The 12,206-nt window shown below is 58.0% G+C and overlaps 1 protein-coding gene across 2 annotated transcripts; it reads left to right on the top strand.

The window, feature by feature from the left end:
• Positions 1–3,392: 3,392 nt before the first annotated feature.
• On the top strand, positions 3,393–11,657 carry LOC128150044 (indoleamine 2,3-dioxygenase 2-like). Of its 2 annotated transcripts, none has more exons than XM_052805841.1 (10): positions 3,393–3,750; positions 4,843–4,938; positions 5,562–5,681; positions 5,862–5,980; positions 6,340–6,354; positions 6,825–6,924; positions 7,135–7,252; positions 7,736–7,787; positions 9,642–9,790; positions 10,516–11,657. In XM_052805841.1, the coding sequence occupies exons 1-10, from the start codon at positions 3,652–3,654 to the stop codon at positions 10,884–10,886; spliced, it is 1,239 nt and encodes a 412-aa protein (XP_052661801.1). In that variant the 5' UTR covers positions 3,393–3,651; the 3' UTR covers positions 10,887–11,657. The 2 variants fall into 2 exon arrangements, with proteins under 2 accessions (XP_052661801.1, XP_052661802.1); XM_052805842.1 differs by having other exon boundaries at positions 3,647–3,814.
• Positions 11,658–12,206: the final 549 nt, after the last annotated feature.

The following is a 12,206-nucleotide window of genomic DNA, read 5'->3' as shown; positions in this document are numbered from 1 at the left end:
AGGTATCTACGATCTCTGAGGAGTTGTGTGATCCCTGAGCAGCACTATGTGCCAGAACCGTGACTGGACTGGGAGGCCCCTAAAGGGGTGGAGGAGCCCCGGCTGTGTGCTCTGATGGTGCAGGCAAGGGCTGCTCCTGCCCGGGACACGTCCAGGAGATGCAGCCAGCCCTGACTGGCCTGTGCCCAGTGTGATGGCAGTGATTGACAGATTGACTGAGTGAGAGGTGCCTGCCAGCCCTGGCCCTCGTTGGACTTAGAGCTGGCGAGGCAGGAGGGGAGCAGGCCTGGCCACATGTCAGTCAAGCAACGGAGCAACCACAGAGCCCTTGAGAGCCTGCATCACCCTCTGTGCCCGAGGAGCACCCATGTTGCGAACCTGCACCCTTACATCACTTGCCATGGATTTCACTGTGGAGGAGCTGCTCCTCACCTCCCACCGACTATGCACTCCAGGACCCGATGGGACATTGCCCGCCCCATGCCCACCCTGTCCTCCCCTCGGATGCTGCTGTTTGGCACCCAGGACTTGGGAGCTGCCTCTGCATGCCTGGCTCTGGCCTTTATCCAAATAGGATAGGTGGGGCAGGGGGAGAGCAAGGACGTGGCACGGCTTGGTGCTCCCCTGCTCCACTCCTGCACTGGCCCGGCCACTGTGTTCCCATGCAGGGCAGAATGGGGATGCAGCTACACAGCACTGTGCCCAGCACAGCAAACACAGAGCTGTGCCCTGCCAGCCCTGCCCCTGCACACAAAGCCCCCACTCCTAGCCCGTCTGCCCCACTCTGCTGGCCCTCATGGCCCCCTCCCATCCCCGCCCTGCGACCCTGGCCCCTACGCTCAGCCACCCTGACCACAGCACCCACCTCTCCTCCTGGCACCACTACCTGTTGAGCCCCAAACCCATGGTGGGTGCTGGGATGCTGTGCCGAGCCCACAGGCTGGTGCCATCCCAGCCCGCGCAGACCGCCTCTCAGCCAGCCAGAGAAGGAAGGAATCCGCACAGGCTGGCAGCGCTGACAGCTTCAATGCAAACAGGACAGACACAAGAACACTCCTGTCCTGACCCTGCAGCCATGGCTGGTCCATAGAAGCAGGGTCTTACACTGTGCTGCACACTGAGAGCATCTCAGAAGAGCTGGAAAATTGCTACTGCGATCCCAGAGCATCACCTACCTGACCCTGGGGACACCATTTCGTCCCACAGGAACCTGGATGCCCTCCTCTCCTTCCTAAGTGGGGACAGTGGCATGAGCTGCTTCCTCAGGTCCCTGCTGGTGGGGGCAGCAGTGGCAGCAGCTGGAGTCGAGGTGTGGGGCACTGACCGGGTGATGCTTTCTACCCAGCACATCTGCCCTGGGACCATGGCTTTGCTTGGTGCATTCAGGGATACAAGGACTGGCAACAGTTTTGTCCCTCCAGCATCTCCGCCAGCCGGGATGGAAGCACGTCTCCTACAACCACACCAAAACTGCCTGGGGCAAAACATCTCCACTTGAGGGGTGAAGCGCTTTCTAGGCTGAGGCTACAGGGAGATTATTAGTTGTACAGACAGGCAATGCAGCTCAACACTTCAGAGCATCCTGCCCTGGGAGGCTCCTGGGGTCTGGTACCACTGTACTGACATGCTCTGCCAGTGCCAGCCCTTGCAGACGCCTCCCTGGTCCTGTCCCCGTCCCCAGGCAGTGAGGACTGGCCAGCAGCGCCAGGAGAGGGGCTGTCCAACACCCTCCGGTGCAGCCGGCTGACCCGGTGCGGCACAGCATGACCACCCTAGCCTGTGGGCCAGGACACCGCTAACCTCCACCCCTGCCCCGGCGAGGGGGCACCTGTGTTTCCTGAAGTGCCCTCAGACCTGCTACCCCACCGAGATGCCCGTCTCGCCCTCCATGCCCCCCCCGCCCCAGCCCTTCCCTAGCACCCATGACATCTCCAGCCCTGGCCCCCGGCACGGGAAGCTTTCTGCGCAGGCAGCACTCACGGTGCTGATTTTCCCCCAGGAAACCAGCGCGTCCTGCCAAGCCCCCCTCGGATGGGGGGACCCACCGGCCTGCTCCGGTGACCCTCAGCCACGGGGACCCTGCCCTGCCAGGCGCCGGGCTGGGGCGGCTCTCGGCGGCGCCGGGGGGCTCACGCCATCGCGGCCGACGCACAGGAAGAGCGTGGGGCGGATGCACGGTTCCCGCCGTGGCGTGGCTGCAGGCTCCTTCCCGCTGGCGTGGGGCCGGTGGGAGGGTGGGCTGGGGTGGTGGCGGAGGAAACCTGACTCATCAGAGCAGGCATCACGCCAGGAATTCCCCTCGTGCCTGGCGGCCCCCTCCTTGCTGTGGTTGCAGCCCCTGGACAAGCAAACCACAGCACTCACCCTCAGACTTGGGTGGGCTCAGGGTGCCCTGCCCAGCACCGGCACACCGTGGCACACAAAACCCTCCAGCCTTTCCACGAGAAAGACCTGCACAGTTGTGTTCCTGTGCATTGCAATTAGGTCAGAAGCCCGCAGACCCTCGTTGCAAGGAGGTCTAATTACCCTCTGTGCATCACTGTCCACTCAGCCTCCCTGGGAGTGGGTGTGTGCAGATGCGAGGAGAGCACGGCTGGTGCTCCAGTGCAGGCACACTACCAGCACACCATTCACTACTGCTAATTAAAACCATCATTCTGGTCTTGCACTTTGGTTGGCACTGGGAATTTAATGACACCATCAGCTCACGTTCAGCCATTAGGCAGCTCACTGGAAAGGCAGATAAACTCTTATGTGACATGAAATGCGGATTAGGGAGTTTCACTCCCTGCCATGCAGCACTTACTTCTGCAGCAGCTGCTTTGGATGTGGCTCCCATTAATTTATTTTGGCTGTGCTGGGCATACTGTTAGTGCATACATCAGCGGCACCTCATGTGAGCATGGGGCTGAGGATACAGTGCATGCCTCATATATCGCTCCTGCAGGGACAGTGGTCCCTGGGCTCTGGCACTCGGGGGTGTCACACAGCCTGCCAGGAGCTGTGGGCAGCTCCCAGAGCCACCCACGCACATCTGCCCTGCCGGGCCGTACCCGGTGCCTGTGGTGGCTGCAGGTCCGTGCTGCGGTGTGGGCTCCATGCTGCACTCACAGTGTACCTGGGCTCTGCGGTTTCCAGCAAGATGAGAACAGTCCTTGGTTCTTGCATGGTTCCTGCAGACCAAGCACAGCCCACAGGACATGAGTTTGGCATTGCCAGGATCCTGGGGAAACCCAGCTGCAGAGACAGCATCCCTGAGCTGCTGCCAGCCTAAAGCACCCCAGGCTGCTTTTTGCTGCAGCCTCCCATGGGAGCCTGGAGCATGCCTGCAGTTCCAAGGGGAAGTCCTGGCGGTGGGGGAGACAGCTCACAGCCCCTACCCAGGTCAAGGGCTCTTCCCTGAGCCTTCCCCATCGGTGGATGCCCACAGGGATGGAGATCAATGTTTGCAGCGCAGCAATGCCTTATCGGCAACCTTTAATCTTGTTTGCTCGGACCCTCTGTCCATTGGGCAGCCAGGCCCCGGCTCCCCCCAGGACAAGGTACGCGACCGCGGCACACGGTGCTGGCTCAGCACATACCGGGAGTGGGGCAGCCGGTGTGTCTCCGCCGAGCCAGAGCACGTCCTGACCCTACAGCCAGCGCCAGGCGATGGAGGCGGGCGAAGGCACAGAGGAGACCCCGCTGCCTCTGGTGCTGACACGGTTTCAGCTCTCCGAGGAGTACGGCTTCCTTCTTCCCGATCCTCTGGTAGGAGACGGCTGTGCCACCGTGTCTGCATGCTACCGGAGACAGAGAACAGGAAAATAGAGGGGTTGGTGAGCGGCTTTCTGGTTGGGTTTCAATTCAGTGCTATTCTTAACAGTTTATAAAAAGGAATGAGGAAGGCACATGCTATTTTGGCTTAGACAGTTTCATAGGACAAATCCCTTGCTTTAAAAATTATTAAACTGGCTGCAGCAAGTGGTGCAGGGGAGAGGAGAAGGAGCTTTGCAATTCAGACATTGGCCTTGGCTTTACAGGATTTCAGGGAGTACAAGGAGAGCAGTCAGACTGCAGATCTCCTGTGCTGAAAGCAGTGCCATTTATCACTGGGCTCACCTCTCAGTGGGAGCGCTGAGGGACAGGCAGATACTTGTTTATCATCTATTAATTCGCGATCACGCAGGCTGGTATTACAAGAGGGGGAACTAGACACAAACCATTAGCCACAATGTGCAAGGCTGGATGGATGCTGGGAGCCGGGGCTGGCGGCGTCCGCTCTCCTCCCTCTCCCCTGCCAGTGCCCCAGGAAAACCTTTTCCCAAACACAACAGAGCAGGACGGTGAAAGCCCCCCGGCTGGGCAATGTCCAGCATGGCCCTCCCTGGGGCTGCCCAGCCCCAGCGGCAAGTCACAGCCCTGCTCCAGCTCCCATTCCCTTTTCTCCCCAGACCCTACGGCTCTTCTGCATTACAGCCAGAGCAGGGACTGGAGCAGGAGAGTTTGGGTGTTGTCTCTCATCAACTCTGAAAATTTTACCCAGGGCTAGGCTTATCTCCAAGCCCTCTGTTCCCTCCTTTGCGAAGGATGACAGCGGCAGCATGTCCCCCTGCCTAGCACAGCCCTGAAGTCTCCTCTTTAGGGGAGGGGGCTGCACTCTCCCCTGAGCCTGCCCCTGCTTCTTGCACAGCCCCACAGCCAGCTCCGCTGACACCACATTTAACCCCTGGACATATCTTGCCCTGCCTCAGTCCTGATCTGCTCAGGAACCAGGGGGAGAGACGAGACGCAGCCTTATGACACCCTGTGCAGCCAGACTCTGTGCATTAACAGCCCTCCCTCTCGCCTCTCTCTACCAAGACGGAGCTGCCGGCACCCTACGGTCCCTGGATGGAGATTGCCCATGACCTGCCTCAGCTGATCGCGAGCCATCGGCTCCGCTCACAAGTTCACCAGGTACCTGTGTTATCTTTCCTGACTCTGGAGCTCTCTCAAACCTTGGTCTGACACAGCAGTGTCTGCAAAAAAAACGCATGGAAAAGCAAACCAACAGCAAAGCCGTGTCCTCAGCAAGGACTCACGCAGACAGGACTAATACTGTGCAAAACATCAGCACAGAAATAACTCCTACGGCAGATTCTACAGCACACTGGCCAGCTGAGGCTGGAGCGTGTCGAGCAGCATGCGGTGGCAGGGGAAACCCTCTAGATGTCACGAGAGCCACAGCTTGTCCTGGCCGTGCTCCCCACCGAGGATTCCAGGCACTCCACGAGCCCCCGGCCTGGCCGGACCCCTCCGGCACACGGGGATCGGCCGCTCTCACGCGCATCCTAGCGCGAGGGAGAGGAACACCTATTGGAGTAAAATCCCACCGTTTACTGTCCATGCTCACGAACCAGCAACGGCGAACCAGTCGCAAATCTTGCAGGCGTGGGAGGGAATGGAGGCTTGCAGGGGGAGGGCGAGGGCAGGCAGAAGCACTAGGAGGGTCTCTCCCCGGCTGGCGGGGCAGCCCCCCACCGCGGGGGGCCCTTGGCATCGCCTGCGGTGCCCCTTGCTTCCAAAGATCTCCCTGGCAGATGCCGCAGCTGAGCACCCGGCACCTCCGAGGGCGTGAGGAGCTGCACTTGGCGCATCTGGTGCTCAGCTTCATCACGATGGGCTACCTCTGGCAGGAGGGCGAGGAGGGCACCGTGAAGGTAAAAGCAATGTGGAGTGGGTTCAGCTGGTCCTTGGGATCTGGGACTCATCCCATGGGAGCAAAGCCTCTTTCCTGAGGCTGCCCGTAGACCCCTCCTGCCTGGTTGGGTGCTTGTAGATGGGTACCTTTCACCAGCCTGACAGTGTCCCCATCTTCTTCTGTGCTTTGTGCCCTTCAGGTCCTGCCCCAAAATCTCGCTGTCCCCTTCTGGGAGGTCTCGCAGGCCCTCGGCCTCCCCCCCATCCTCAGCCACACGGACTTTGTGTTGGCCAACTGGAGGAGGAAGAACCCCAACAGGTAAATGGGCAAACACGGGTGGATGGAGGGCAGCTCATCCTGCAGTCGGGGCAACCGCGATGAGCCTGAGCAGGTCCCATCCAGCACACAGGACAAACGGTTCCCAAACCGCTCCCGTTCTGCCAAAAACCATGGAAAACCCACCGTCACTGGGGGGCTGTCTCATGGGTGCAGATGCAGGTGCCCGGTGGGGAACTGGCTGCCTCTGGGAGCATCCCCGCAGGGGATGGCGCTTCCCATGGGCCAGCGAGCTCCTTTGTCTCCCACAGAGCACAGTCCATTACTGAAACAATTTATAACGTCTCTCTTTCTCTCTCCTTTTCTTGTGCATTTGTTGGCAATAACCGAAATGCCTTCAGGCCTCTGGAAATTGAGTAAGTATTTAAGATGCTTATTTATTTTCTAACAGTATTAGTTTTGTTTGAATTGGCTTAGCACTCCAACACTGCAGGGCTCTGCTTAGCTTGAACCTATCTCTTGATATATGAGCACAACAAAAACAGCTCAGTCTTTGGCACGCAAATACCACTGCAACAACAGCAAAGTGCCATGACCGCAGCTGAACCGTGGGCTGCTCTAGTCCACGCAGAGCCTGGCTGTCATGGACCAGACTTTTAGCCCAGCGAGTGCATAGGGAGGGTCACGGGTCCCTCAAAACCAAAGAAGCCCCTCTCCCCTTTTTCTCTGTGCCAACTCATCTCTGCCCGTGACGCAGATAAGAGGCTCTGCAGCCGGGAGGGTTTTGCTCCAAGGACTCAGTGGGTCCCGGGGTGTACGGGGAAATCCCGAGCAAGCATCCTCCTAACCCCCGCACGCTCGGCCGCTCTGCCCATCGCCCCTGCAGGAACCTGGACACCATCATCTCGCTGCCTGGGGGAGAGAGCCTGCGAGGCTTCATCCTCGTCACCCTCCTGGTTGAGAAGGCGGCTGTGCCTGGGATTAAGGTAGGGTACCGCCGTGCCCCGTAGCTCTTTGCTCACCTGGAAAGCACCCACAGGCGCACACCCACGGGGTATACCCGTCCCCTGCACGCTTGCTCGCAGGCTGGGGGAAGGGCCAGAGCTGGCTTGGGTGGCAGCGGGTATGCAGAGCTGCTGTACACAGACACTCCAGCCTCCTCAACACTTTGTGCTCTCCCTCCTCTCCTCTCGCAGGCAATCATTCAGGCCATTCGTGCCATCCTGCAGCTTGATGAGGAGACCCTGCACAAAGCCCTGCAGGAGCTGGCAGAGGCCATCGGGGACATGAGCAAGGCTTTGAAACGGATGCATGGTAACAGCAGCCTTCAGCTGGAGGGCAGCTCGTGTCCTCACATCGCTGTGCACGCTTTAGCTCATAGGATGCATTAGCGTAAATGCGCTTGGCCCATAAAGCATCTCTGGAGGGAGCGAGCGGGAGGATGCAGGAGCAATTCAGGGGAAGCTCAGTGCTCCCAGGATGATACATAGTGTTTGAGCACCCAAACGGGCCCGGGGTAAAAGTGTGGGGTGTTTTGGGGCTGAGTATAGCTCTGAGCAATGCTATACTGAGCACAGCAGTGCCCCAAGCAGCCCAGCCGGGGGAAGCCCGCTGCGGGGAGGGAGCACCAGCACCGTGGAACACACCGGCCCCTCCTGCCGGGTCCTTCTCGGGGCACAGATTCGGGTTGCCTTGGCTGTGGCGGAGCAGGGAGCACTGCCACACGGGAAATGCCGATGTGGTGGGAACTAATTGCCTTTTGCCCGCAGTAACATCTATGATCTGATTTCCTCCTAGACTATGTGGATCCAGCAGTATTTTATGCTGTGATCCGGATCTTTCTCTCCGGGTAAGTGTGGCACATTTCCTCCCAAAGCCACCGTGTCGGCAGCTCCCGGGGCTGGGGGGAGCAGGGGATGCGCTGGGAAGGGGCAGCCCAGATGGGGCACAGGGTCCCCCAGGCAGGGTAGGAACCAGCGCTGTGTCCGGCAGTGGTGGCTCTGAGGGTGACGTGGTCCTGTTCCTCTCGAGGGATGGAGATCCCAAGCACTTGATCCGCCCGCATGGAGCTGGAGCTGCTGGGCAAGGACCGTGGCAGAGGGCTGGGGTCTGCCTCCCCACCAGCTTCTCTCCATCCTGGACTTCAGCTTGGCTCCGGCACGGTCTCTGTGCTGCAATGGCTGTAATTGTGCAGAAATGAATCATTCCTGCTCTTGGCCTGAATAGTTTTGACAGGAAACTTATTTCTCTTTACTTTGCACACTGTACACACAAAGCTACGAAGCCAAGTGGGGTCTCTTCCCCCTGTGTGTTAAGGAAACATCTATGACAAGCCTCTTGCTGTTGCTCCCTTACCATTCCATTAATTAAAAAAACCTATTCCCCCGCAAATACTGAAAAAAGTCCGTTGGGCAAGGCAGAAACATGGCCATGAGAGCCCAGTGCTGTTGGTATGCTATCCCTCATCTTCCCTGCGGGTCTGTGAGCATCCCCAACTGCTCTGCTCCCGGGCTTCTCAGGGGGTTTCTATTTTTATTTCTCTTCAGTATATCTCGGCATTCCTAAGTCAAAAGTCTCCATGCATCCTGATTATGTTTCTCTCATTTTTTATCCAAGCTGACCTTGTCTTGATGGTCATCAGCCTGGAAAAACATGCCTTTTAAATTCTCTTCTGCTTATAAGAACTTCCCACTAGTAAAGGTTACTATAAATACATCCCTGGGAGAGCTAAAAATATTACGGTATTTGATAATGAATCTATTTTCTCTGCAGTTTGTGCAAAATCTGCTCCAGCAGTCAAACAGCCTTAGCAGCCAGCACCGAAAGCTTCATGAAATGGTGCATTCTTCAGAAGGTCAAGAGATATTTTTGTGCCAGGCACATTATCTCTCTGAAATTATAACTGCTCCTTCCATTTGTGAGCAAGCATTTATCCATTTTTGCACAACAGGCGCATAAAGCCAGATGACAGGGGCTGTGAGTTAATGGTGTACGGGGGGGGAGGCACCGACGCTGCCCAGTTCCTGGGCTTGCTGAGGACGAGCAGCTTTATGAGAGGGAGGAAATTACATTACAGGCTTGTTCTCTGCTGAAATAAATAAAGGCAGGCTGTCCTGCGCTGTCTTTAAAGACATCATCTCAAGAGTAACAAGAATGGAGAAAAATCCAAAGTACAAACTTCAAGGGCTCGGAAGAGCATTTGGGCGACTCTATCTGCCGCAGAGGCAACTCAGCTTCTCCTAATGGCCACTGGGATTTCAAGGAATTAGTATTAAGTGCCACTATTGCCCAGATAAGTGCCCCCTCCCCTCTTGCACACCCGAAGCAGCTCTGCACATGCAAACCACCATGTGGCACCTGCCGGAGCCAGGACCCGCGTCGGGCACGGAGGTGCAGCCAGGCGGAGGGCAGGGTGTCCCGGCACCACGCTGTGGGGTGCTCAATCCCATAGAACCTTCCCTAGCTCCTCGGCAAAGGATAACTAAGGATTTCTCCCTACACCTATGACCTTGTCGTGTGCCTCGGCACAGTGTTTGATTTCCAAGTTTATCTCGCGTTTGAGGATAGCTGACAAGGCTGAGTGAGGAGGAGGAGGGCCAGGTCAGGAAGGTTTCACTCAATCTTGCCGGCCCAGGGTCCCTTCTCGCAGCATCCCCCCTGTTATCAGCCGCTCCCTGCCTGACTTCCATGTCTTCTCACTCAGCTGGAAAGATAACCCCGCCATGCCGGACGGGTTGATATACGAAGGTGTATCTGATGAGCCCATGGCATACTCGGGAGGGAGCGCAGCACAGAGCACCATCCTTCATGCTTTTGATGAGCTCCTGGGGATTCGCCATAGCGAGGAGAGCAGTAAGTTACACACTTCTTCTTTTTCCCAAGAAAATAAGGGGTGGGGGAAGAACCGAGCCAGAGCAAGTCCCACAGCTGTGGGACGGCTGTGTGTGCCAGTCAACAGGACACGCACCCATCTTGCCCTCGCAAAACCCTCGCAGAGCCCAGCTGGGACGAGGGTCTGCCCAGTTCGTTAGGGAGGAAGTCTATAAATGAAGCTCTGGCAGGCACTTCCTCAGTGCTATAAATTCCCAGATGGACAAACTTTGCTTTTTGTGTGTCAGCTTTTTACTGAGGTTATATATGGGTACGGAGAAGAGGGAGCAGAGTGCACCAGCATCTTGCCAGTAATTTAGCTCATCCATTCACATAGTTTTGCATTAGTCTGGCCCACAACAGAATGTATTTATCAGAAATTAGCAAAACCACTCTAATAGCAAAAAACCCCCTAAACAACCTGAAACCGAAAGGCTGAGAGCAAGGGCTAAACCCTGCCTTTTAGGGTTAAGACCAAGCCTAATGGAGCGTTGACCTAATATGGGTTTTCTTTCTCAATTAATTGGAGGCACGGAGACAGAACAGCGGAGGGCAGGAGGCTGTGCAGGCTGTCGGGTACCACCCAGCGCAGTGGTCCCTGCAGACCACGCCAGCACCGGTGCTCCAGTCTGGCTGCTCTTTGAGAGCATCAGGGTGCTTTAACCTGCTTGCCCACAACTTATTTATCTTTTTCTGGTGTCTTGCAGCTGCCTTCCTGCACAGGATGAGGGACTACATGCCCCCACCCCACAGAGCCTTTGTGGAGGAGATCCACCGTGCCCCCTCCCTGAAGCAGCACGTGCTCTCCTCTGGAGACGCACGGCTCTGCACGGCTTTCAACCGGTGCGTCTCGGCACTGGCAGAGTTCAGGTCCCACCACATCACCATCGTCACCAAGTACATCACCGTCGCGGCGGCCAAAGCCAAGGCTGGGCAGGCAGACCCGGGTGACAGGGCTGGCCCCTCTGCGGTGAAGCCCCCATCCGCGCTGGAGGCCAAAGGGACCGGCGGGTCCCACATCTTCAGCTTCCTGAAGAGCGTCAGGGACACCACCAGGGAAGGGATGATAAGTGCCTGACTTGCCCTGAGGGTTTGCAAGGCACTGCTGAAAGCGGGTGCAGAAGGCCAAAGGGCTCCAGCGCATGTCTGCAGTGCATGAGCCAACATCCGACCACAGCGACCTTCACCGAAAAACCTCCTCTCAGCAGCACCCTTCCCGCATGCATCTGGGACATGGGGAACGTGCTCTGGGTTGTCGAGGGAGGAGAGGACTGCTGCTGATAACCCCCCAAAGGCACACAGCGAGCGCAGCATCCTTCCACGGCACCGGGATGGGCACAGCATCCTTCCACGGCACCGGGATGGGCACAGCATTGTTCCGCAGCACTGGGATGGGCCCAGCATCCTTCCACGGCACCAGGATGGGCCCAGCATCCTTCCACAGCACCGGGATGGGCACAGCATCCTTCCACAGCACTGGGATCAGCACAGCATCCTTCCACGGCACCAGGATGGGCACAGCATCCTTCCACGGTACCGGGATGGGCACAGCATCCTTCTACAGCACTGGGATGGGCACAGCATCCTTCCATGGTACTGGGATCAGCACAGCATCCTTCCACGGTACCGGGATGGGCACAGCATCCTTCCACGGCACTGCAATAGGCACAGCATCCCTCTCCGGCACCAGGAAGAGCTGTGTCCGTCCAAGCCCTGCTTGCTGCACCCCTCCAGGCTCTCTCTCTGCGACCCCCCCCGGGGGTCGGGGCTGCCGCTCCGCTGCGGGGGCCGCAGGGGGGGCTGGAGGCGGCTGGGGTTCCGCGGCCCTAATAAAGCAGCGATTCCCAAACCCAGCCGTGCTGCCGGGCCCTGTGTCCGTCGCGAAGCCGCGTTCCCCAGCCGGCCCATCGCGACATCCCAGCGCTTCTCCATCGCGAGGTGGCGACAGAAACCTGCTTTTGGCTCCGCCGCAGACGGGCTCCCTCGCAGCAGCGGAACGGCGGGGGTAGGGGAGCAGGTAAAACAAAACACTAGTGGGGATTTGGGAGGGCTGCGGTGAGTGCTGGGGGATGCGGGGTGCAAGATGGGGCTTCCCGCTGCGACCCACAGCCCTTGGCACCCAGACACGGCTCCTCTCCCCCCACACCAACCAGCCCTGTCGTTTTAACACCGGGACACGACGTGTTTCTTATGTGCCCAGGGCTGTCAGGCCCCTGTGGGTCCCAAAGCACCGAGGCAGTGTCCAGTCAGCAATTGTCATCAACCTTTTCAGCCTGATCCTGATACTTGGGCTGGTAACAGCAAGCAGTCGGGTCTAAAAGTCGGATTCTTGGTTGCCCGGCATTTCACAATTACTTGTTTCTGTACAAGACAGACAGTTTTGTCTGCTGAAATCCCT

The sequence above is a fragment of the Harpia harpyja genome, chromosome 13 (assembly GCF_026419915.1).
Source record: "Harpia harpyja isolate bHarHar1 chromosome 13, bHarHar1 primary haplotype, whole genome shotgun sequence".
In the NCBI taxonomy this organism is placed as follows: Eukaryota; Metazoa; Chordata; class Aves; order Accipitriformes; family Accipitridae; genus Harpia; species Harpia harpyja.
Note: the sequence above shows the minus strand (reverse complement) of the source record. Positions and strands in the feature narration are given on the sequence as shown.